General features: G+C 42.5%; 1 protein-coding gene across 1 annotated transcript in view; it reads right to left on the bottom strand.

Moving 5' to 3' along the window:
* Nucleotides 1-7,259: 7,259 nt before the first annotated feature.
* IK (IK cytokine) overlaps nucleotides 7,260-24,469 on the bottom strand; it is a 115,765-nt gene continuing 98,555 nt past the window's right edge. The window contains exons 14-20 of the mRNA XM_069199388.1: nucleotides 23,532-23,609; nucleotides 19,767-19,851; nucleotides 15,318-15,375; nucleotides 14,577-14,665; nucleotides 13,811-13,919; nucleotides 12,584-12,618; nucleotides 7,260-7,640 (exon numbers count right to left, since the gene is read on the bottom strand). Coding sequence (XP_069055489.1) covers nucleotides 7,613-7,640; nucleotides 12,584-12,618; nucleotides 13,811-13,919; nucleotides 14,577-14,665; nucleotides 15,318-15,375; nucleotides 19,767-19,851; nucleotides 23,532-23,609 — 482 coding nt within the window. The 3' untranslated portion in view covers nucleotides 7,260-7,612. The remainder of the gene's footprint in view (nucleotides 7,641-12,583; nucleotides 12,619-13,810; nucleotides 13,920-14,576; nucleotides 14,666-15,317; nucleotides 15,376-19,766; nucleotides 19,852-23,531; nucleotides 23,610-24,469) is intronic.

The raw sequence follows: 24,469 nt of genomic DNA, 5'->3' as shown, positions 1-24,469 counted from the left end.
CCTTTTGGTGATGTCAACTTGCGAAGAACTGGCATTTGGCGTTGTCTTTGTTGGCAAAAAGGTCTATTGTTGGTATTCCCCACTGGGAAAAGATGTAGTCCAGTACCGACTGGTCCAACTCCCACTCGTGGCAACTTGATTTTTGCCTGCTGAGTGCATCCGCTGTCTTGTTCTCTATTCCCGGCAAACGCACAGCTGAGAGCATGATGCCCTGCTGCGAGTCCCAATTCCAAATTCTCTGGGCTTCTCTGGAGAGAGTGAGAGATCTTGTGCCTCCTTGTTTGTTGAGGTAATGCATCGTAGTGGTGTTGTCTGTTCTTATTACTACGTGCGATCCTGAGATTTTCAGGAGAAAGGCCTGTAAAGCGAGGTACACTGCTCTGAGCTCTAGACAATTGATACGCATCGCTGTCAATTGCGGTGGCCACTTGCCACTTACTTGAAGATTCTGTAGCATGGCTCCCCAGCCTTCCAGAGATGCGTCCGTAGTGATTGTCCACGGAGCCGGATGATGTAGGAACAAAAGGCCTATTGATAGATGATGCCTTTGAGACCACCATTTCAATGCTCTGAATATTGCTGGGGTTATGTGTATCTGATCCTCGAAGCTTCCTGAAACCTGGAGCTATTGACGATTTAGTTGCTCCTGTAACAGGCGCATCTTTAGTCGGCATAGAGGAATGCATGATGACATCATGCCCAACAGAGACTTGAATAGGCGGACAGTAACATAGTTTCTTTTTTGTATAGATCTGGTCAGTAAGCTTTGTTGCCTGTCTAATGTGGGACACGCCATGGCGGATTGCGTGTCCAGGTTTGCCCCTAAGAAGGTGATACTGCGTGCTGGCAAAGGTTTGGACTTCTCCCAGTTGATGGGGAGTCCCAGATTGGTTAGTAAGGAAACGCACTTTGTTGATCTGCGCGCTCCTGCGTAGGTATTTGCTTTTATCAGCCAATCGTCTAAATATGGAAAACATTGGTGTTTCCCCTTCTGAGGAAGGCTGCGATTGGTGGTAGACATTTGGTAAATATTCTGGGAGCTGATTTTAGGCCGAAGGGAAGGACACGAAATTGAAAATGGCTGCCGGCTATGGCAAATCTCAGGTATTTTCTATGGGCAGGGTGGATGGGAATGTGGAAATATGCGTCTTTCAGGTCTAGTGTAGACATGAAATCTCCCTGGTTGAGGCGCAGGAGGACATCTTGTAAGCTGATCATACGGAACAATTGCTTTTTTAAGTAGGTGCTCAGTTCCCGTAAGTCGAGAATCGGCCTCCAATCTTTCCACTTTTTTCGAATGAGGAAGAACCTGGAATAAAATCCTCTTCCCTGCTGTGCTCGAGGCACCTTCTCTATAGCTCCTTTGAGAAGCATGTTGTTCATCTCCTTCTTGAGTTGTTGTGGGTATCTTGAAGGAGTCCTGCGAGGAGGATTAGAGGGAGGCAGTTGGGTGAATTCTAGAGTGTGGTCCGTTTCACTAATTGGAGGGGCCACTTGTCTGATGTGATGATTTGCCATTGTTTGAGGAATAGGGATATACTTCCGCCTAAAACCAAAGGAGAAGAGTTGGATGTAGCCGGCGCCTCGGATGCATCAGGCTCTCCGAGCCGAGTCTTTAGCCGGGCGAGTTGAGCGTCCTCTACCACCAGATCTACCGTAAGCCGGTTGTGGCGGCTGCCTCTGGGGGGGTAGTACTCGTCAGTACTACCCCCCCAGTACTGTTGAGAAGAGGAAGGATAGGTGGAATATCTGTACTGCTGATATCCTCCTCTGTATGAGTGTTGGCCACGCACTCTAGCTCGAAAGGAGGGCTTTCGATATTGTAGTGTCCCTAATGACCTTGCCGTGTCCGATTTAATGGATTGCAAAGCCTCATCGATGTGTTTTCCCAATAACGCCTGGCAATCAAAAGATAAGTCCAGAATCTTGTTCTGCACCTCAGGACGGAAAGAGGTAGCCTTAAGCCAACCTTGTCTTCTAAGAACAGCTGCCTCGGCGAGCTGTCGAAATGCAGTGGTTGCTATGTCCATTGCACAGTCAATAAGTTCTGCTGACGTGCGTTGACCCTCCTGCAAAGTCTTGTTTGCGTCCGATTTTGCATCTTCCGGCAACTGACTAATATGTGGGACAATGTCCGCCCACAGCTGCCTGTCAAACCTAGCCAATAGAGCCAATGAGTTGGCAGCTCTTACCACTAGGCTAGTCATAGAGGAAAACCTTTTTCCGATATTATCTAATCGCCTACCCTCCTTGTCTGGGGGTGCGGAAATCGGTGCAGAAGGATTTTTTGACTTTCACTGTGCTGCTTGAGCCACCACTGAGTCCGGATGAGGGTGTCCAGTTAGACATGCTGGTGCATCGTCCGGTGCCTTGTACTTTTTGTCTAAACGAGGCAGTACTGCTGTGACTGTAGCAGGATTGTGCATGACCTTTAGACCTTCTTCCCACAGATAGCTAACCAGCAGAATAGAGCGTACGGATTTTTGGAAAGGCTCTTTAAAGTCGTAGAGAAAACAGTGTGTTTGCTTAGATGGCATTGGCAAAGCAAAACGCTTGGCAGCTCTTTCTAGGAGATTGTGAAATCCTCCGATGTCATCTGGTGGGGACTCCACCTTTGATTGAGGAGAAGGAGGTGCAGGGATGATGTATTCATGCCACTCGGAATGAGTGTCCTGGAGCTCCCCTTCTTCATGATCTCCCTGACATGTCCGACAGTGAAAATGTAGAAGTCGTTGTCACGGTTGTCAGAAGAACACTCACCGACGGTCTCGTAAACGATAAATCTGTCATCGACGGTGCTTTTTTCGCAGAAACAGAGGATGGTTTCTTAAAAGGCACAGATGGAGGGACAGGAGGAGGATTTTTTGTGCCTCTCTGAGCTGCTAGCATTACCTCTCTCCCCTTTGCTGGAAGATTTCTGAGGAGAAGAAGATGGGCTGCGGCCCTTGTAAGACCCTGAAGCAGTCTTTTTGTGGGCTTTCCTGGAGTGTTGGGAGGGGGATCTTGTGTCTGATCTCGTCCTCTTTGATGACCTTTTAGATGTTGAAGAGTCATCACTCTCAAAGTCAGAAACTGGATTTTCCCTGTATTTTAGTTTCTGCAGCCATATCAATAACCTGCCTTCTCTATCCTTTAAAGTCTTATAGGAAAAGGTACGACAAACCTTACAGTCCTTGGCTGAATGGTTTGGGTAGAGGCAGTAAATCTTGGTGAGGGTCTTCAGAATGAAGTCTTTTCTTTCCACAAGTTTTTTAATTCCTGAAAAGACCCTTCTTCTCCTTATCAGACATGTTGAAGATAGTTTTGCAATCAGGTCAGATAAGTTTTTCTGAGAGAAAATGTTGTTGAAAAGGTATGAAGAAAGAGCAGAGCTCTAAGGAGACTCCCTAGCACGACGTGCGGCAGAAAATCTGAGGTGCTGGATCTTCTCTCAGGAGGATTCTAGAGGGTGGTGTCGCCTGATTGGTGGATGCTCAAGTTTGGTCCTTTTCCTAAAATGACTCTGATAGACTGTTAAAGTGAAGAGGCCCATGGCCTTTTTTTGTTAATATATTTTAACACTACTTGTGAAATTTATACCGGGGGCTCCCATCTCGACAACGGGGAATGATTCAAGCATGTGAATCCATGAAAGTTCCAATACTGGAGTAAGTGCAGATACTTCCTGTGTGACAGCAGGAAAGGAATGTGGATATAGGCATCCTGCAAGACGAAAGAGACCATCTAGTCCTCCGCATCCAGCACAAGTAGAACCTGTGCTAGAGACAGCATTTTGCACTCTCCTTCTTGAGGAGCCAGTTCAGAATGCAGAGGTCTAGGACTGACTAAGATCTCTGCCATTTTTGGGGACTAACTCCACTGCGGCCTTCAGAAGCAAGGATTGAACCTTTTGTTGAGGGACACATAAATGGTCTGGCGTAAGTGCATCTGGACAGGGATGGATGGGATGGGGTTAATTTAAAGGTAGTCCATACCCACTTTCTGCAATCTGGAAGACTCAAAGGTTTCAAGTGATAGTCCTCCAATGGCTTGGATGTGATCGGGCAAGATGGAACTAGAGCTGCTTCCCTGCATTTCATGAGGGAGAAGCGGAGGGAGAGAGAAGGGAGGCAGGTGTTCGTCCTGTGTATCACTCTTTACCATGTTTTTAAAGGGGGATTGCCTGTTATTGCTGTTCTTGGTGGGCATACTGTTGAGCCCCCAAAGGAGAAATCCCCGCTGAAGTCTCAAAACCAACAGTCTCTGGTTTGAGTTTGGAGACCTAGAAACCTGGCTGTAACTTTGCTGTCCTTTTAATCTCTTCAATGCAGAACTGGGTTTTGCAGTGAAGAGGTGAGAGCCCTGTGCAAAACCAGAATTCTGCAGCCAAACATTGAGGGGTAGGGAGACGCACGTCCCCATGTCCCTTGCAACCAAATCAGCTGTCTCCAACCCAGATTGGATGACCTGCTTGGCTGCAGCATGTTCATCCACTATCAGCTCCGCAAAGTGGGTATGAAGATCGTCGGACAATCTAACAATGATTGCCTGCACCGAATTACGTAGAGCATGAACATATCTGCCAAGGAGACAGATGGCATTAATAGATTTGATGGCCATCCTTTCCACAGAGTACATACTTTTAGCAACTAGCTCCATTGTCTTTGTCTGTCAGATGGTGTAGTGGGAAAGGCTCCCAATATCAGATTCAAAGAGCATGAAGCCTGCACTAACATGTTCTCTGGTGATGGAGATGAAGATGAAGGTGGGATCACTAGCAGCTGGCTTACATCAGTGGACAATGGCTCTTAAAACCACAAAAGAAGTAGTCAGCTTCTCCATATCGCTAATGTAGGCTCTGCTGGGACTCACTAAAAGGAATTAATGGTTCCAACATGTGGGAGGCTGAATGAAGGACTGGAGTTTGGATATTTGACTCTACTTCTGTGGATGGAAGCTGCAGGTCCAACATGTCAACGGCTCTCCTAATGACTGAATGGTAGACAGCACTTAAGGTGGTGGACCTCAGCCAGGAAGAGAAAATCCCACTCCTGGGAAGTACCAAGCCCACTTGCATCTTTAAGGTCCCCAAAAAAGTAGGGTCGAAAGAGGACTGACCATCTCCATCGTCCTGCGCTCTGGGATTGTTGTGAGAATTTTTTTCGAAAAGGTATCAGCTTTCCTCTGTCAATCTTTGTCCTTCCCTTCTGCAGCGATGAAGTGGTAGCTTCATCAGGGGCAGAGACTCGGGACAAGATGGATGCGGCATCAGTGAAGCCAGATAGTGGTTGCAGTGGAGGAGGCGCATTAGTTTATGTGCTGGTGGACCCTGCTGCATGTCACGGATGTTGGCTGTGGTGCCGGAGATGTCTATTGCGGCACTGGGAAGATATTGGGGTCTGCCACTGAAGGGGAAAAACTCAGGATGATCAATGGTGGTGGTATCATCATCTGTCGATCCCGCTGGCAGGGGTTGTGTCAGAGATTGGTACAGCTATGATACTGAAGGAAATAGGAGAAACAGTATGAAGGGTGCAGATTGGTAGGGTGTGGGTAATCCTCCACACAAGAAGCGCAATGGACCCATGGGGCCAGCCTGTACCCCAGAGGGGGGCATGGATCTGCTGAAGATGTTAAACATTGCAGTCAAAAGATGTTAAACATTGCGTTCAGAAACATAGATGGGTCTGTCCCAGGGTTTGGAAACTCTTAGGTAGAGCTGCCCAGGCTGGGGCTTGTAGTCATCGCCGTAGACTGTAGGGTCTATCGGACTGGCGTTGAGTCATATGAAGTCACAGTAGCTGGATCCTCCGTGAGTTCAGTCGCTTGTTCTTGACCTGATGCTAGATGTGGCGAAGTTAGCGGTGGCGGTCTGACAATCAGTGAGGAGTAAACCTTTCAGGTGACTTGGAGCACCAAGCTTCAAGAAAACATCCAACAAACAGTTTCCTTAGCAACATCCTAGGGATCTGGGTCTCCCTGACATAAAACAACAGAAAAGAAACTTCTCTAGCATTATTCAACGAAAACAAAGAGCAATCTAGCAAAATCAGACATCACACTATAAATATCATCTGAATTATTTATACATTTCATTCTCCATCAGACTACAAACTCAAACATTCCACTTTTGAAATACCTCTTGCTGCTAAATTCCTCAACACACTCACCAACTGCATTTTCGTATAGCTTCCTACCAATACTTAGTCATGCTTTAGTCACCTTACCATAATGTATATCTCAACAAACGAGCACATTTCCATACTTAGAATGTATGTCTTAACTACTGAATCTGCTCGAGAAACAATTTATTTTTTCTTCTAATGTATCCTACCTCAAAAAACATTGTGAACATGTACAAGTTTTTCTTTTCATTAAACAAATATTTAAATACTTTCATGTAAAGAGTATTGCAACGTATTATTGGGTGTAACTGGAACTAATGATAACTGACAAAACAAAAAAATAACCGCTGGGCAAAAATAAGGGGAGAAAAGCCAAAGCCAAAGTATCATGGCAGATTTCTGCGAATTATTCTTTGGAGGAGAAGGGTGCTGCTCTGCTGAACCACTCTTAGAGCTGAGAAGAGTGCTGAGTCCAGACAGCATTTACATCAGGCGTGTGTGGAATGGTAGGCTGCCACGAGGACATGCAGAGAATAGGGGCAAGGACAGCTTACAGCGGGATGAATGCAGCTGTCGAATGCAACAAAAGAAGCAAATTCTGCTAAGCCAGTGAGATTGTTGTAGGGCAAAGCTTCCAGCATTATATTAACAGCTGTGACATCTAATATCCTTGCTCAACCTGTTTTTTTATCCTGTGGTAAATCCGACAAGTGTTTTGCAGGGACACCGTGTTTTTGTTTCTGCAGCATAATACAAGGCGTGGCTGGAAGAGGCAGCATAAAACGAACTCCACAAACAAGCAAGAGCACAAGCCTATGCATCTGTACCTCGCCGGAGGGTTTATCAACCCTCATATGCAAAGTGTGCTGAGGCCCAAATCTCAGCTCCTTTACTTTTCTCTGGATGTGTATGGATAACATGGTATATTCACTATTTGCAGGAACTATACTTACTTCAGCAACACAAAATCTTACATCTGTTGTAGGGAAACAAAAGTGTTTCTACTCTCTAAAAAAGGCAAGGCATAGAAATTCTAGACAGGAAACTAAGGTTGGTATGAAAGCAGAATTGCTTTCTTTCGAATAAGGTTAATTTGTAAAACAAAAAGGCAGCTTTTTAGTAAACATATACCATGGATAATACTAAAACTATACATGATTTTGTAACATGTTTATTGCTTCAAGTTTGAAACCATTAAGTGTAAATATTACATCATAATAGCACAAGAATCAACACTGGTCACTGTGAAGAAAATCCTGCTAAAAGTAAGACAAAATATATACAAAACAAAGTGGAAAATGAATTGCAGGGTTTTCAAAAACATTAATATTCAATTTAAATGCAATATATTATTCTGCAGTCAGTAAGCAGGCACAGCATACATCAAAAGGTACACTGTACTGAAGCAAACCAAGTTTATTTAAAAAAGAAAACTAGTCCATAGAATGATAGAGACCAAAGATTTCGGGGCTCCACGGGGCAGTACAATGAAGATCAGGGTTCCACTTTCAATACTTTGGCCTTTTCACTTCGACCCTACAACAGGAAATAAAAAAGGTTCAATAATCTCAGCAGAAATGTATTTGGCCAAACATGCCTCTTAAAATCAATAAGCTAAGAATCCAGCTGAGACTTGGATACAGCAATACAAATATACAAATTACCTTCAAGGCGGATGTGATATGTATTTCTTATTCTGTCTTCTTTACACATGAACGGGAATTACCTGGGTCAGCAGGAGGGATTGGGAAAATATGCCAAAAAATATCCTCTAGGCCTTTTAAGAATATTTAGAGTCTTGCATGAAATACACTTAATAAGGTGAAAGGTGGGACAAAAATTAAAAGATCGCCTTGGAGGTAATTTTTCCTCACATTGTTTTTCTGCCCTCCGTGTGAATTCACTGGGAATCTAATTTAAATGCCCGAAACGCTGGAAGGGGAAAACCAGCATATGCATAACCTCTGCTCAAGCTAACATGTTTCTCAGAACCTACTGGCAGAAAACTGCATCTTTCTGGAAGTTGTATCCAAACAACAAGGGGTGTAGTTCATTTGTTGCGCTATACGTGTCTGTGGAAGATAGTTATTAGGAACACCACTGGGGCTCTGCTGGAGTGAGTCTTGAATGGAGCCTCGCTTCTTCCATTGTCGTAGGACACTGAATGCAATAGATTATTCACCTGAAAATGGAAGTTTTAGCCTTTTCACATTTCTGAGTAAGACCACCCATTGGTACAAATGGATACTCAGAATCAGAAGGGGTTTAACCTTTCCCGTCATAATTTACGAGCTCTACAGACATGTAGCCTTTTCTTTAGTTGTAAATGTATGGCATTTAGGAGGAAAGTCATGGGCAGAATTTCTTGATTTAAACTAAATGCTTTAAGCTCCTTTAGTATGGAGGAAGGGATCAAGTGAAGCAAAACTTTGTATGAACTTCGTCTGTCTGGAAAAACAATACAAGGCTAAGGTGAAGAAAGAACTTAAAAACGTATTCGTTTTTCTAGTAGAGCTGATCTCCACCAAAAAAGATGACCTGCCAACTCTAAGTCACTGATGCAGAAGGCCTTAGGTTTATGCATGAGGCCTAATGACCTCATTTTTTAAGTGATGATATGAGATGGATACAGGAATACCCTTCTATTTGTCAACTACCTTGGATACATGAAATGTAAAAATCGCCTTCAAGGAGGATTTGGTAAGTAAGCAGCAGTGGCTTAGAAGTTATACAAATAGGATTCAATCTTAAGCCTGAATAGCAATTTCATCTAAGAATGGTGAAAAATATCAGAAACAACTACTGCAGAACGAAGCATCTGATAAACCAAAGAGATGTTGTAATACAAATAAACCCACTCATGAGTCAGCTCTGGAATCAGAATCAAGGAAATAATGATGTATAACAGGACAGATAGGACACCAAGTCATCACCTTGAAAATGTCTGCTAGCAGGACATTTCATATTAATGCAGCTGTAGCTCTCTACCTCTTGCAGAATGTACCGTGAGGTTATCATTTACTATCTTATTCATCAACTATTAGAAAAAAGCAATACACTATCCACCTGGAAATAGACTGCATAGAGGCAGGCATTCCCATTCTGAAAGGCCAAAAGTCAGAAGCAGACTCTCCGATTTTGAAATATTAATTATGTAACTTTCCTTGGTATAAGGGGCAGATGAATAGAACTACTCTTAGAATGAAAAGATGTAAGGTTTATGGGAACTCAGTGCTTGGATTTCACTAACATATTAGAAAAATGTTATCACTAACAAAAAGGTAGTCTACAAGGACAGATGATATAATAAAGCCTTATTAACGGGCTCACAAGGAAGAGGACATCAATTTGGCCAAAATGACATTACCTTCCAAAGAGGAGGAAGGTTTTCTTGCTGGTGGGTATACTTCTTTTGTACCTTCTAAGAAATGTTTATGCACAGGAATGGTAAAGTAAGAAGCATGTGATGGTCTTTTCCTGTACGTTATAATAGCTGACCGATGTCCTTTGATGAATGAGAACTGAACACTTGCCTTTGTCGGTATGCCAGTATGGCAGCACTATTGGTTTTTGACAGGTAGTTAGATTAAAGGATTTTTCTGACACCTATGTAGCATCGCTTCTATTTTAAAGCATAGGTTTTTCTATTTGGGTGGTCTTATCATTTCCTTCAGAATATTCACTTGGCAGTGAGGTTTAAATATCAATATCGCATTAATTCAGGAGCCATGCTACAAATATGGGAAGTTGGGAAGGTAAATCGACCCCTTCATTGTAGTCAAAAGGTTCAGTTTGCTTAGTAATTTCATATGTGGTTATCTGGTTGATGTACCACCACTGTCTCAACTATCAGTATCATTCTTGCTCTGGAATGACTCAGCTTTATCAGAGTTGATAGAATTGGAGTGAACTGTGGAACAGCATGAAGACATTTTCATCAAAAGGTTAATAAATAGAAAACCTTGTTTCTGAAACATGGACATGAAGCCTTGCCATTTCTTCTTTTCCACGCTGCAAATGGCTCCATTTCAATCTAAACCTACTCGCAAAAGATTTGTTCACAGAATGCCTGTAGTTAAGAGACCCATTCACAATTATATAACAAAGCTTTTAGAGACAAGTTCTTGGTCAGCAATCAGTTTGAAAGACAGATCGACTGAACATTTAATAAGACAGCACTAGTTTTCATACCGCCCTGCTTACGGAGATCAGGCATCATTGTGGTGTTGTCCAACACATCATAACTCTCATCCCCATCAAAAATGTAAGGGAATCCTCAAGAACCTAACACTAACAGAATGATATGACCAGCGCGCTTGAATTGTTAGGATGGCCAAGATGAGAACCGCATCCCGCCATGGTCACATCCAAAGACTCTGATGAAGTTGAACTCCCACCAGCCGATTCAACAAATGAGCCATTTGATTGACCGCAGAGTTGCTCATGGCAATCAGTTTGTCCTGCCACTTGTCTTTTAGCTGATTCCACTAGTCCTTTAGATACTGTCTTGTGCAAAACAATGAAGAAGCAAGGTGTCATCTTTTCCAGGAATGAAGAAATCTGAAGCACTGATTCACTAAATGAGAAACATTAATAATTAATTGGCAAAACTCTCCCCTGCAAAAGATACACTTTCCATGCAGTGGGTTCAGAAAACTGTGATAATTCAAAGTCTTTACTGGAGTTGCCGTGGATTTGAAAAGAATAATGCATGTCAATTTAGTAGCAAGAAAACATGTTTATTAATCCTGAGAAGCCTTTAGAGGAGATGCAGCTTTTATCATCAAATTAACCAAGTAAGGACATATGGATAATTTTTCCTTTTTCAGACACAAGGTCAATAATGGCTTGTCCTTTTTAAAAGTGAAGGGAACTGTTTTAGACTGGAGGGAAAGATCTGGGATGTTAGTACTGTATTCCCACCACAAACCTGAGAAGCTAAGTTTAGGAGCTATCAGGATGTGATTATATGCAAAATACAAGTCTATGACATAGGTCATTTTCTTGCACTGTGGCTATCTCTGATGTGGAACTAACATTCAAAACCTTTCTTTCTTCATCCATTCCTATGTCCATCTGAATTGCAGAATAGAACAGAACTTGAATAAATGCATTTATCTCTTTGGGCCTGAGGAACTAGCTACATTACCATTTTATGGAGAAGGATCTTTGTGTCTGCACGACAGAGGTCCGATTGGAATTTTGGAAGCAGGTGGAATCTTTAGTTTGCTTCCTACTGAGATCTGAGGTCCAATACCTCGTTACATGTTCAGAAGATAGTAGGTTCTGTTGAGATAAAGTCTTCAAGCAAATTGCTAACATTTAAAGTGGCATACATGCTTGATATTAGAAAAGGGACAGCTCTATTGTCATAAAAATGCTTTGTACTGGCCTTCAGGACGTATAGGTGAGTAAATAGAGATTCACATGCACAAGGAAGCAGGTAATTCATCACCCAACCTTCACTTATGTATGACCGGAAACCTGCTGTTCTCGTCCTTTCCACTTCTGCCTTACCACCTGTAAGACTTGTGGGCAGTACACATAACTAAATGGAATCCACCAGACCGTCAGAACACCTGACATGAAGTGGTTGAAGTCAACCAACAAAAATGAGATGTTTCAAATGCGTTTACAGCTGAGATTTTCCATCAAAGCACGAGTGAAAGGAGAGTTTGGTTTCAAAATGTAATCCCACTCCTTAGGCGCATGTAATAGGTCTGGTCCGTAAAGGAACAAAGAGACTCACCACTTCATTCAAATGGACTCCTCCTTTTTAGAGGTGATACATGTTGCTAGGATTCCCATAATGCAGGGTTCCCCAGCTAGACATGGATCTAATTTTAGCTGTTCCCCTTGAAATGGGCGACTTGAATCTTTACATTCAGTTTCAATTTTACTTGTAGGCTTGCGGGAGTGCAGGGTAGTGCGTCATTTTCGAACAGGAGTTTAATTCCGTTTTGTTTTCTAATGTAAACATGAGGAAACATTGCAAACCAAGGTCCTTAGTGAAGTATGTAGACATACTACACTTTAATGGTTATAAAGGATGTGAAAGTTTGCTAAATGTGGGGAGGGGCTCTTCACTTTCTTTAGGGTGAGGGGTTCTGATATAGTTTCTTTTATGGGTCCTCTTTAGCTTCAGATAATGGAAAACTAGTCAAGGCTGTGCAGTGGCTCCTTGCATCATGTATTCCCACAGAAGAGAGGCACTACTGTACAACCAGTGTTGAAACTGGTCCATACCCTTTGACAGCATTTCTTTCTTTCCCAGGCCAACAGATCTGCTATCTATTTTCTAGGAACCCCCTAACACCAACCTACTCACATAAGTTATTTTCCTGCTAGGAAGGAACACTCCCCTTCCGTTTTCTTGTGTGACCATATGTGCAGACAATTTAGTTCATAATCTGAGTTTCATAAGCTGACGTAATGTGACACATCATATCTCCAGAAAGATCATCCATGTTGTTACTCACCCATCGGCCTCCAACTTCTTTCGCTTTTCAATAATCTGGAAAACAATATAGGTGCATTACTTTTGAAGTAATCTAGGCGTTGTCTGACAGCACAAGCAAAATGGGAAAAACTCTCAAACTGGAGTTTTCTCCAATAAAGAATAACATTTCCTCAAGTCATTGCTAGCAAGTGAATAAAGTGCCTATTCTTAATGCACACCAGTAAAGAAACTGTATTAGCCCTTATTCAGACAAGTGCTGGGTCCCCATCCTTTGCTTCACAGATCCATCACTCACTTTCAAGGCTCTATTATGTCTGTTCATCCTACCTGAACACAGTCTCCCAATTTGGGAGGACAGGCTGTACTGCTTTATCTACATAAGCCCAGTGTAATGAGCACTTTCTGAATTAGCAACCTCCAGGTCCCAGTTTCTAAACAAGGCTTTTATTCTTCTGATGGGACTACAAAGACAATCACAGTCTGCCCAATCTAGTCTGTAAATAACCTCTCACAAAATGCAGCTGTCGTTTAAAGGTACAGGAGAAGTGCATGTTCAAAAATGCTCGGACATTAATGGCCCAGCACCACTACTAACTTTCACCTTAACTTGTTTCAGTGCCCTCACCTACTGTTCATGGCTGATGTCAAGCACTAAAATTACTGACTGACTTCACAGTCACTAATGCTGTATTACATAAAATAACAAATGGCCAAATCAGCCTGTAAATTGCCCTGAAAAGCACAATACTATTATATTAAGTAACAGCGTACAGAAAGACATAAGTTTAAAGAAAATTACAACTATATTAGAGACTTCCGACTACGTCATTGAAACCCGGACAAGATCACAAATCTGCTAAGACACCAAATATACATTTGTGTTGACAGGATTTTCGTTGGTCACAGAGAGAGCAGGGCTTGGGATGTACTTTGACAGAGCTCTTCGTGCACCGACCAAAAATATGAGACACATTTTTAAGACATAGGGCACTGGGAAAGAGCCATGTGTACCATTTCTATTTACAGAGGCATGAAGCAAACATATGGCAAGTTTAGAGGAAGAAATACCCAGAATAAAACAGAGATGCTCTACATTATGTCCATGTGGCACCAATGTCAAACTTCATGATTCCAAACTGGATCAGCATCCAAGTAAGCCATTCCTGCCTAACCCATGCCACTAAAGATTCACCCAGAAATACTGCCCTTTCCCTATTACGGTGAAGAGCATCCCAAGAACACTCACTGCACTGATCTTTTTCCACTGTCGGTCCAGCTCGGCCTTCTCATTTGTCTCTTTGAAACGCCTTGTTTTGCGCCCCTCTGACATCTTGATGCCATATTGGAAAGCGGCCCTATGAGAGAAGAGAAAGCATGACAACAGAGAAGGAATGCTTGTGCTCATCACAAAAAAGAGCTGCCCAATAAATAAGAAAAGAACCTGTAGGATATTGATGAACTTTTAAGGGGACACTTTAGTTCATTGCTCTGTTTTAGTTACTGGCTTTAGTATATAGTAATATACATCTTTTTTAGATCCGATGTTGTTTCCTGCTCCTAATTTCGGGCAGTTTATCAAAATAACATTTTATAGCACCCCATTATCCAGTCATTTAATACTTTATCTCTTCTAATAAGAGCAATCAATTCATCCTTAGACATCACTTCACCCTTGCTCAGTCTCTACAAGTGAAGTTGCACTGTAAAAATAACATTACCAGTTACTGGGTAAGAGGGAACTTTGAGCAGCAAACAGTTAGGTTGAAGTGATACACACTTATATGAAATCTATCAGGGGATCGCATGAATGATGGGAAGCGGAACAATCATCTCTGGTGTTCAGGGTACGTTAATGGCAGCACTGGTTAACAGGCTATGAAAATAGTGAGGATAAAGCTGGAGCAGAGGGTGGCTTTAGGGAAGTCTACATTTGCTAACAATTACAAAAGTAGTATATATAGGTGAAAAGTCAGGCAGACAACAGACTGCATCTTTTAGAAATTCAAACTCACTTGGGCAAAGCCTCTTTGTTGTTCATATAATCGCTGTATTCTTCCTGGGTATCAAAGTCCCAGCGTCCCAGGGGGCCCTTCTTGTTGCCCTGCAGTGAAAAGGAGGAAAAAAAGGAATAGAGGTAACTGGCATTTAACTAATATTTAAATATTAGACTAACGTATGCAGAGAAGCAACATTCATGACCTTAAAAAAGACAACCTGGTAACAATTTTCACAAAATAACACTGGCAGAAGTAACAAAAAATCTTTTTAATTATTAATGCAGCACATTATCCCCTCGAGCTGGAATGAGACTTACTGTCCCTTTTGGTAGCAATAATGGGAAACAGTGCTGCATTGCTCTGACAGGCGACAGCACACATCCATGCATGTAGTGGATGCAACCAACAATTGCAAATGCAGGGTTGGTTAAGATCTGCGATGGAGGTTGCGTTCTGTTCTCAGTCCTAGCTGGTCAAATTTGTGTCAATTTTGTTTTAGGATAGAGGCAACTATGAATACGCCTTGGCATTTTGTGCTAAGCAGCTTCCACATCCATCATTAGGGCATTACTACTCACCATGACCCCCTAAATAAGACAGAAGAGATATAACAGTCTTGTAAACAGTCACACTTTCCCGATTTCCACGTGGTCAGCTTGCAAGTGGTTACAGATCTTATTTACTTTTTTTGTCAGAGCTCATTTCTAATACAATAATAAGTGTGAGGGAGCATGTGCTCTTTGAAAGACATCATACCTGGTCCATTTTGCTGTAATCCACCTCTTCATCGCTATCCACCGCCATGTCATCCATTCTGAGAAGAAAAATAAATGTGTTGCACATCAGAATTGTCTTCCAGGACATAAATCCCTCCACTCAGCAAAAGTTTCTGCAACATTACAACCTTCTCATTTCCCCATTATGCGGCTTTAAAGATTATTGTGGTAACTTTCTGAACCCTTGTGTGACCAGGATTACACAGGTTGTTTTGCATGGTGTACAAATCTAATTGAAGGATAACCAGGAAGGACTTTAAGCCCTGTTGTGGAGGTCATACTTTCACCATCAGCTTAAGAATGCAGCTTTTGGTGCATTGCTTGAATTGCATGAATAGCAATTTAGTGAGAAAGTAACAATACTACAAGTTTACAAAAATATGAACCTCAATATGAAAAAATTAAAGTAATGGTATTTACAATCAAAATGGAGACTTCTAGCTTTAGTTCTTTTCTGCTGAAAGAACCGAGTTGCACTGCTCTCCTCTCAACAGCCACGATACTAATCTACATTCATTGATTCTGCTCCGACTAAGCCCACCTACGTTTAGAACTCTCCGTTCAGTAGAACACGTAGATAAACACCGCTTAAGGTTTGGTGCACAAAAACCCCCAAAGCCAAACTGACCCAATCAAATTTTCTTAACAAGCATATGTATCCCCTTTCAAACCTATTGGCTTTGCAAGTGCCATTTGCCCATGCTGTGCAGCATAAGTCAAAATGGAAACAAAGAAAAAAGACACAGTGGCCTTTTTGTGGGTGTGCATGTGTGTGTCATGACATATCTGTCTGCCTAAGAATCAAGTGCCTTTTTTCAAATTTACCAATCTGAAATAAATCAGTGTTTATTTAAAATAATAATAATTTAAGTAGCGTAAAAGTGCTTTTGAGGCACTGGCGATGCTGCAATTTGTCTGTCTGTGCAAAGAAAAAAATAATAATATATAAACAAATGTGACTGGGGCGTGGGCACGGTCAACTGAGAAGCTGGTGGGGGAAAGGAACAGGGAGCAAGAGACATGGAGGTGGTGGCAAAATAAAAATAAAGCTGGTTCAACATAAAGAAAATATTAGTACCCTAAATGTGAGTAGTGAAAGGATACAAGTCAGCCAATTAAAAGGATCCTAAAGAGGCAATGGTTCAGAGAAAGGACAAACACAAGAGGAGGAAGGCAAGCCATTCAGTAAGTACTAAGCACATGAAAATGACAATAAAGCTAAACAAGCATTTGCAATGCAATACGTCTCACATTTTCCTGAGTCAGAGCTATTGGCATTGTAAATTCATAGCTGGACTTTTCTTCCCACATAAATTGGTCAAACCTGCCTCATAATTTTGTCTTTTTCTGCCATATAATTCCAGTGGCCCAGCATTTAACTAAAGCACTTCCATTTACTTTCTTTCTCTATCATAAAACATATACAATTATCATTTAACCCATTATCAGAAATAACATTTTGGCATAAGAGTGTAATGCTCAAAACACCATAACAAAAATATCATTTGGGACAGATTGGAGGGTGAAAGGAAAGAGGGAGTCGGGAATAAAGATGGAGGAGACAAGTAGTGTAGTAAAGGTGTCATGGGCCCTGAAGTAAGAAAGGAAAATGGTTGACTGCAACTTCAGTAGGAAAATCCAGCAGTAATTAGAGTTCAGTAAGGTCCTTAGGTCTCTGGGCCCTGGTACCACTGCACCTTTTGCTTCATTGATAATTAGGCCTCGGAAGAGAAAGCGGATGGCGCAGGAAAAGAGAAGCAAAAGGAATGCAAAAGACAAAAGGAAGAAAGATAAGGGGTTGCGAAGAAATGAAAGAAAGAATGAATGAGAAAGTGAAAACACAACTAAGAGAAGAAATAGAGCAAACATGTGAGCCAAAAGAAAAAAAGGGAAGGAAGCTACAGAAGGAAAGACAGATAAAGAGGAAAAAATAATGAAAGAAGTGTGAAAAGAAAGAGGAAAATTAACATTAGAGAAAAACGAGAAATGGTGAGAGAAACAAGGAGCCAAACAATCAAGGCATGTATGTACAGACACATTTACCACAGACAAAGAAGGGGAAAACCACTGACACTTCGGGTCCAGACAAGTAACTTGTGGCTTCCACACACAGATGGGAAAAAGAGGGATTTATAGTAAAAACGTGAATTGACAGATAAAGATAAGAAACACACCGGAGAAAGGAAGGAAGAAAGATCTGAATAAATAAATAAAAAAATAAAAGTGAAAGGACGCACACCGAGTCAAAGGAAAGAGCAAATAAAAAAGACAAAGAAAGAATGAAGGGAAAAAACAAAATAGTGAAAGAATGAATGCCAGATGAAGAAAAAAGATGAATGAAACAAAGAAAGAAATAACTACATTTTTGTGAGTTTGAAAGAGGAAGTAGCAAGAGGAAGAGGGAAAAAAAGGAGGAGTGGTAGAAATAAACAGCTGAAAGAAAGAGCAAAACCATTAACGTGTGGATTTTAAGAGCTGGAAAGAGAAAAGTGGGGGAAGAAAGAAACTATTGAGAGTAAACGAAAGAAGAGAGTGAGAACGGTGAAACAGACCCTCCCAAATAAAGATGGCAGCCAATAATACATTTAAATGGCTCCCCCACGTCTGCAAACAGAAGTCCGAATGTGGAACAGCAGGGGGCACTGCAGAACAGAAGGAGGTGCATTTGTAGAACCCCAATACAATAATACTGGGGCGCCTCAGATCACGATTGGGGGTATAGTCAGAACTGTGTCCCAGCCCACTGCTGGAATAACAGAAAGGCAGCAGGTGAGGGATGAGAAACAGCGCACTGTGTTATTCCTGGTATTGGAATAATGGGGCGCTGCAGGTTAGGGTTAAGGTGCACTGACAGAGTTGTATGGGGGCTGCAGTACTGGAATAGTAAGGGGCACACAAGGTCAGAAGTGAGGTATGTTAATGGAGCTATGTGTGGAACCTAGTATTGGCATGCCAGTGTTGCAGAGTGTTAGCCTGGAGGTGCCCTGGTGAAGCTGGGAGTGGGTCCCAGTATGGGAGTGACATTGCCTCTAAACCACAAAAGCGAGGAGTCCTAAAGGGCATGTGTGTGAGCCTTAGTACTGAGAATTAATGTGCACTGAATGTTAGAATTGATGGATTCTACTAGAGCTGTGGTGGTTCCCCATCAACAGTGACATTGGATGTTAGATTTGAGATGCACTGGCCGAGCTGGATTTTGCCCTTTTGGGTCCAGTATTGACCTGGCGGTGGGACTGAATATTAGAACCGAGCTGCTGTAATGGAACTGCATGTGAGCGGGGTCCCAGTATAGGAAAGGAAGTGACCTTGCCAGTGTAGAACTGAGGTGCACTGATGTAGCTGCGCCTGAGGTCCTAGTACTGTAACAGCAGAGTGTACTGATTGTAAGAATTGAGGTGTTCTGGCAGACAGCATGTCTGGGGTTCTGGCTTGGCCGAAGGACTTGGAGTGCATGAACTGAGATGCACTGATGGAGCTATGCCCGAGGTCCCAGTACTGGAGCAGCAGAGAGTAGTGACTGCAAGAACTGCAGTGCTCTGGCAGACAGCGTGTGTGGGCTTCGTGGCACTGACACGTCTGAGGGCTTGGAGTGTGTGAACTGAGGTGCACTGATGGAGCTGCCAGTGAATCCCAGTATGGAGCAAAAGTGGGCACTGACTAAGGATTGCGGAGCCCTGGTAGAGCTGGGTGCTTAGGTATAAGCAATTACAAGTGATCCACTGTCCTTGCTCTCAGCACACAGGCAGGCACACTTGGTAAAGAAATTCCAAGCCAAGGAAGGGTGGGAGCCTGGCAGCTGAGAGAGGGTGCAGAGAGCCCACAAAGACCAAATGTGACCAAGATGATTTATAGCCTTGTTTACAGCTAAGCTCAGAGGAAGAATGCTCTGCAAATGAAAAGGGAAGCTTCCCTGGACAGGAGCAGGAAACAAAGTAAAAAAGTCCCCTACAGACCAGATAAACAGGAAACAGCGTAATTATACAGTAGTTGGCCCCTGCTCCCACACAGAAGAAGAGACAATGAAGCATGATTGATCAGCAAGGATTTTTAAATGACGCTGAAACTAACAAATTAAATAGCTGGAAGCCCACAGAAGAAGTAGTATACAAGAGGTTCTACGCTTACACTCAACCTAAAAATTATAGGCAACTGATGGGCTATAAGCCCACAGTAGCTTTTGGTTAGCCCACAATAGGTCTTTTGTAACCAGGCAACATGAACTGTCTGGTATGCGTGACCTAAAAAGCTTTCATTCAAAGAAAAATGCTTCCGTGCCTGGTGCACTGCTGCTGTAGGGTAAAAAATAAAAAAAAATAAAAAGGCTATAATATTACTGCATAATTAGTGTGGGTTGGAGCTCCAATTCTTGGAACCCATGTGTTATTTCCTTACAGAAATGTACTCTAACACATCTGGACAGACTACTTACGTCCCAGGATAACACTCTGCGTAGCTGTTTGACATTCCGAAGAAATCTCCCAACTGCTGCTTCTTTTCGTCATGTTTCTTCAAAGTTTTCAAACATTAAGGAAAAACGTTTTTTTACAATACTTCATGCAACCGGCACCACCCACAGCTGGTCAAGGATTTTTACACATAATAGGAGTGCTGAGCTGCTGTCTTAGGCCTGGGCATCCCTTAAAGCCTGTAATCAGAATAACACTAATGGTAATAGTTCAGACCACATTGAACTCATGGCATAAACAAGTTATATGAAGCCTGGCTCTCTTCTGGCTTACAGCTTATGATGTAATCAAAAGCGAAATCAATAGATCATAATTCTCAGCTTGCACCATCATGGGCATAAAACCAAAACGTATTATTGAAAACAATATTGTGGTGCTTTGAAAGCACTCATTTTGGTCTTAAACCTTTTTTGTTCCCCAACTGACAATAACTTTAGCAACCCTGTAAGTCTCTGGCCATCCTGCTTGAAGGAGGTGATAACTCCTCGGCCCAGAGCAGGCTTTGTTTCTGACCTGAGAGAGCGTAGGTTCTCATCTCCATGGGGTCAGAAACTCATCTGTGGCGGCAGGCTGGTCAGGGCCACTCAGCCAGCACACTGGGAGATGGTAGGTTTTCAGGGGGGACCTCAAAGGGAGTCTATATTAATAAACCCAGCACTGGAATCAATGTGGGTTTATTAATACAAGGCGTTTGAAACCAAACACCATAGGTTCAGTAAAGCAATAATGTAGCTGGGGAACTCGTTTTGACCAGTGCCCAGTAAATACATTAAGATGGCTTCCTTATTCACTTGTACTGTCAGTAATCGAACTGGCCAGCACAGGGGCATATCTGCTCATGCGGATATGTCCTGACATGTAATATAATGCACCCTTACTTAGGGCTATAAGCCCTGCTGCAGGGGTGACATACAAATATTACATGCAGTTTCAGGGGACATGGCACACAAGTGTGTGCCATTTTGTGTTTTCACTTTTTAGAGCACCTTGTCACGCAGCCTGCAAGCAGTGGTAGTCTGTGAGTTTGGTGCTGCATCCTTTAGAGAGGCACAAGCTATGCTGCAGCTCCTAGGGTCTCTCTTTTGTACCTATACCCTAAGTACCAGAGATACCATTTACTAGAGATTTACAGAGACAACCGGAACCGCACCGCACCAGTACCTAGGGTTCCGGACCACTTACCGTGACTGAGCAGCTGACGAGGGACTTCGGCACCAGAGAGACCCACTTTCAGAGTGTTCCAGCTGTCCTGCTTTTGCATCCTCAACCGGCAAGGGCCTTTGAAGCGACCAGCCTACCTATCTACTCTGCACCAGAGTGCCCAGTCCGGGTACCCAAGATGGACTATGCTCTCTTGCTTCCAGGACCCTTTGACCCGAGTTCCCCACTGGGAGCTCCCAGACTTGTCCCCAAGTCCCCCTCTACAGCCTGTTTCGAGGAGGACCCACTTCTTTCCACCAGCATAGTGCACAAATCTACAAAGCCAACCAGCACCTCTGCACCCGAATGCCCCAGGGTAGGTAAGGACTAACTGCTGGTGGTACTTTGCACCTTAGCCCCCTATGATCCTAAGTCCTGAAGGAGATCCTCAGAAACAGACTGTAAATAACTGTATGCAACATATGCCTTTTTCCCTATAGGAAAGCACTGCTGCATAAAGACGTATTTAATTGAACATTTTACTTACCTGTAAAAATCAATATTTGAAAAAAGTACTTATTGATAACGAAGCTCTTGGTATCAACATTTACATTTACATAAAAATGTGTTATTTTTCTAAACTGGTCTTGGATTTATTCTTTGAGGTAGTGTCACATTTATTGCCTCTGTGAGTACAACAAATGCTTAGCACTACCCTCTGATAATCCTCAACTGCTCACCCACACTACCACAAAAGAGAGCATATGGGGCCAGATGTAGCAAAATCAGAATTTTCGATTCTGAAATTGCGAGTCAGTGCGACTCGCAATTTCAGAATCGCAAATCCTGATGCAGAACGGTGTCTCAGACACCGTCTGCGACTCGCTATGGGGTCGCAAAGACTCACCTCAAATATTAATGAGGTGGGTCGCATTTCGCGACCCCATAGCGAGTCCCTGCACTCACAGGGATGGTGGCTTGCTGAAGTCAGCAGACCCCCATGTCTGTGACTGCTTTTTGAATAAAGCAGTTTTTTATTTTTATTTTGCAGCCCGTTTTCCTTAAAAACCTTGGACCACTGCCTGCTCTGAAAAAACCTTTTGGGCAACATTCACAAAGGGGAAGGGGTCCCATTGGGACCCCTTCCCTTTTGCGAATGAGTTACTACCAGTGTGACACTGGTGGTAACTGCGAATTGCGATGCGAGTCGCAAATAGGAAGGGAACACCCCTTCCTATTTGCGAGTCGCATTCACAATTTGCACGTCGGTACCGACTCGCAAATTGTGAATGAGCATCGCATAAGGCTGTTTGCATGGCGCAAACTGCGATTTTCGCAGTTTGCACCATGCAAATTGCTTCCTACATCTGGCCCTTAGTGTTAAAATTTGTGCCTCCTTTAAACCAACAGAGGTTTGCCTAGACTATTTACATAGTGTACCTCGTTTTGGTCCACTATATAAAGAACCTGCTTCCTACACAATCAACCTCCAAGAGTACCAAAACAACCAGCAATTACTATAACAGTTACTGTACCCAGTTATAAGGATCACAACACACACACCATCAGGTGGAACTTCCACTCCGTGACACACGCTGACAACTTAAAAAAATCAGCCCTTGAAATCTAGACTGGCCTAGAAATGAAGGCCAACCTTGAAAAGAGTATGAATCCAATCTCATAAACTAACTGGTCCGAAGGATAAGTGAGCTGAGAACCCAGAGTGAAATCAAAATAAGCACTGGACATGAATTGTACATTGACTAAGGGAAGAAATTGGTCTTCTCCCTAAGGATCGGTCACCAAAAGTGCCTCGAACTGAAAAACTGCTCTGACCTTGACAAGAGGGTACACTGTCAGACAACTGTGTTGCTCAAGAATGTGTCCTAAAAAGTACATTTCTTTCAGGGAATCGAGACTCTGCTATGCTGCTTGGTTATAGAAAGGATTTGGGGCAAAGAAGGATTCACACAGACCCTGAATAAGGGAACAATTTCTTCCTTCACAACCACAAACTCCGTTTTCGCAGGAACAGCCTAAAAAAGAGGACTTTACTCTTTGAGGAAGCAATCTCAGAGAAGTCACTTCAATACCCTATTCCTAAAATGTCAAAGCTAGTAAAGATACAGAGACGTTATTGCAACCACAGGCCATGAAAGCTAGTAACTGAACTGCAACTTAACCTAATCACATGAGTAATGCAGTCAATTCGAAAAACGTAATTTTCTACAGGTTGGGACTATTCAAAGTCTGGCCACAGACAACAAGGAAGAGCGATGAGAGGTGTTTGCTTTCAAAACAGGAATTTGGAGTGCAGGATATATATTTTGTATCTCTTGCCCCCTTATCATTTCCATTATAACAACATACCAGCTTTGCAATAGAAATGAAGTTGTACATGTGTTCAGTTCTCAGTCACTAGTATAGATTCAAATATAGAATGTAATGTCATTGATGGGTACACATTTCTATTAAGATTCCATCCATCATATGCAGTTTCAATAATCCGTGCAACAAATAATGCGCTACCAAAGGCAAGAGCCGTTTCATAAAATACAGTACTGAAGCCTGCCATATAAAAGGATATGCTTCTGCTGCTTCCCATCCAGGGCCACCAGCAAAATTTTCATTGATGGATTTGAGGAGATCCTTGGCTGAACCGGGCCCTACAAATATGTAAACGTAGTCAGTGAGTCATAATAGAAGTACTCCATTTACCTTTGCCAGCAGTACTTGTCCAGCAGTCTGTAGATCTATGGTAGGCAAACACTTAACAGTCCCAAGACTTTATTCACTCTGATCATTTAAAAATCGATTGCAGCATAAATTGTCAATACCAATTACACATAGTACTGAAAAAAAATCGCAATGATGTGAGTTGCAACAATGTGTCTCAGAAAGTAAACCAGAGTTATATTTTTTTAATGATTTTGTCAAAAAGTAATGTTATATCTTAACAATAATACAAACGTTGAAAGAGACCTGTATGTTTATTTCCTCATGATAAGAGATACAGGTGTATAAGAGAGAAAGAAAAAAGAAAGTCGGTTTTTCTAGTAGAATTTTTTCATACAGGGGACAGACAGCATGGTTTACTAAGAAGATTATGCATGAGTGGTTTATCAAGGAGACCTGGTTTGCAGTAAACCTGTTAGTTTAGAAGATGTAGCTAGAAAGGCGTGGCTCAGTCTAGCCAGAATTTGAGAAGTCTGTCCAGCAGCTGTCACATTAGGCTGTCTGACAGTTGGCCCAGGGGAAGTGGTCATGGATAGGGTAGAGAAGAGAGCTAGAACAAGTCAAGATGAAGAGGCCTAGTCTAGCAGGGAGGTGTAATCTTCCAAGGAAATTGCTTGGTGTTTTCAGGAAAAGTGACTGAGTAGCTAACAAGGAAGTATGTTATTCCAGAGAGGTATGAAATTCAGAGTGTAGGATAGTGCCCCTTTCTGATATGGTCACTCCACTTTTTGTCTTGTAATTGATGCAATTTTGACTGAAAGTGCACTGGGTTTTTGCTAACCAGGTCCCC

This window comes from Pleurodeles waltl, chromosome 7 (assembly GCF_031143425.1).
Source record: "Pleurodeles waltl isolate 20211129_DDA chromosome 7, aPleWal1.hap1.20221129, whole genome shotgun sequence".
Taxonomy (NCBI): domain Eukaryota; kingdom Metazoa; phylum Chordata; class Amphibia; order Caudata; family Salamandridae; genus Pleurodeles; species Pleurodeles waltl.
This window is presented reverse-complemented; position numbering and strand designations above follow the sequence as displayed.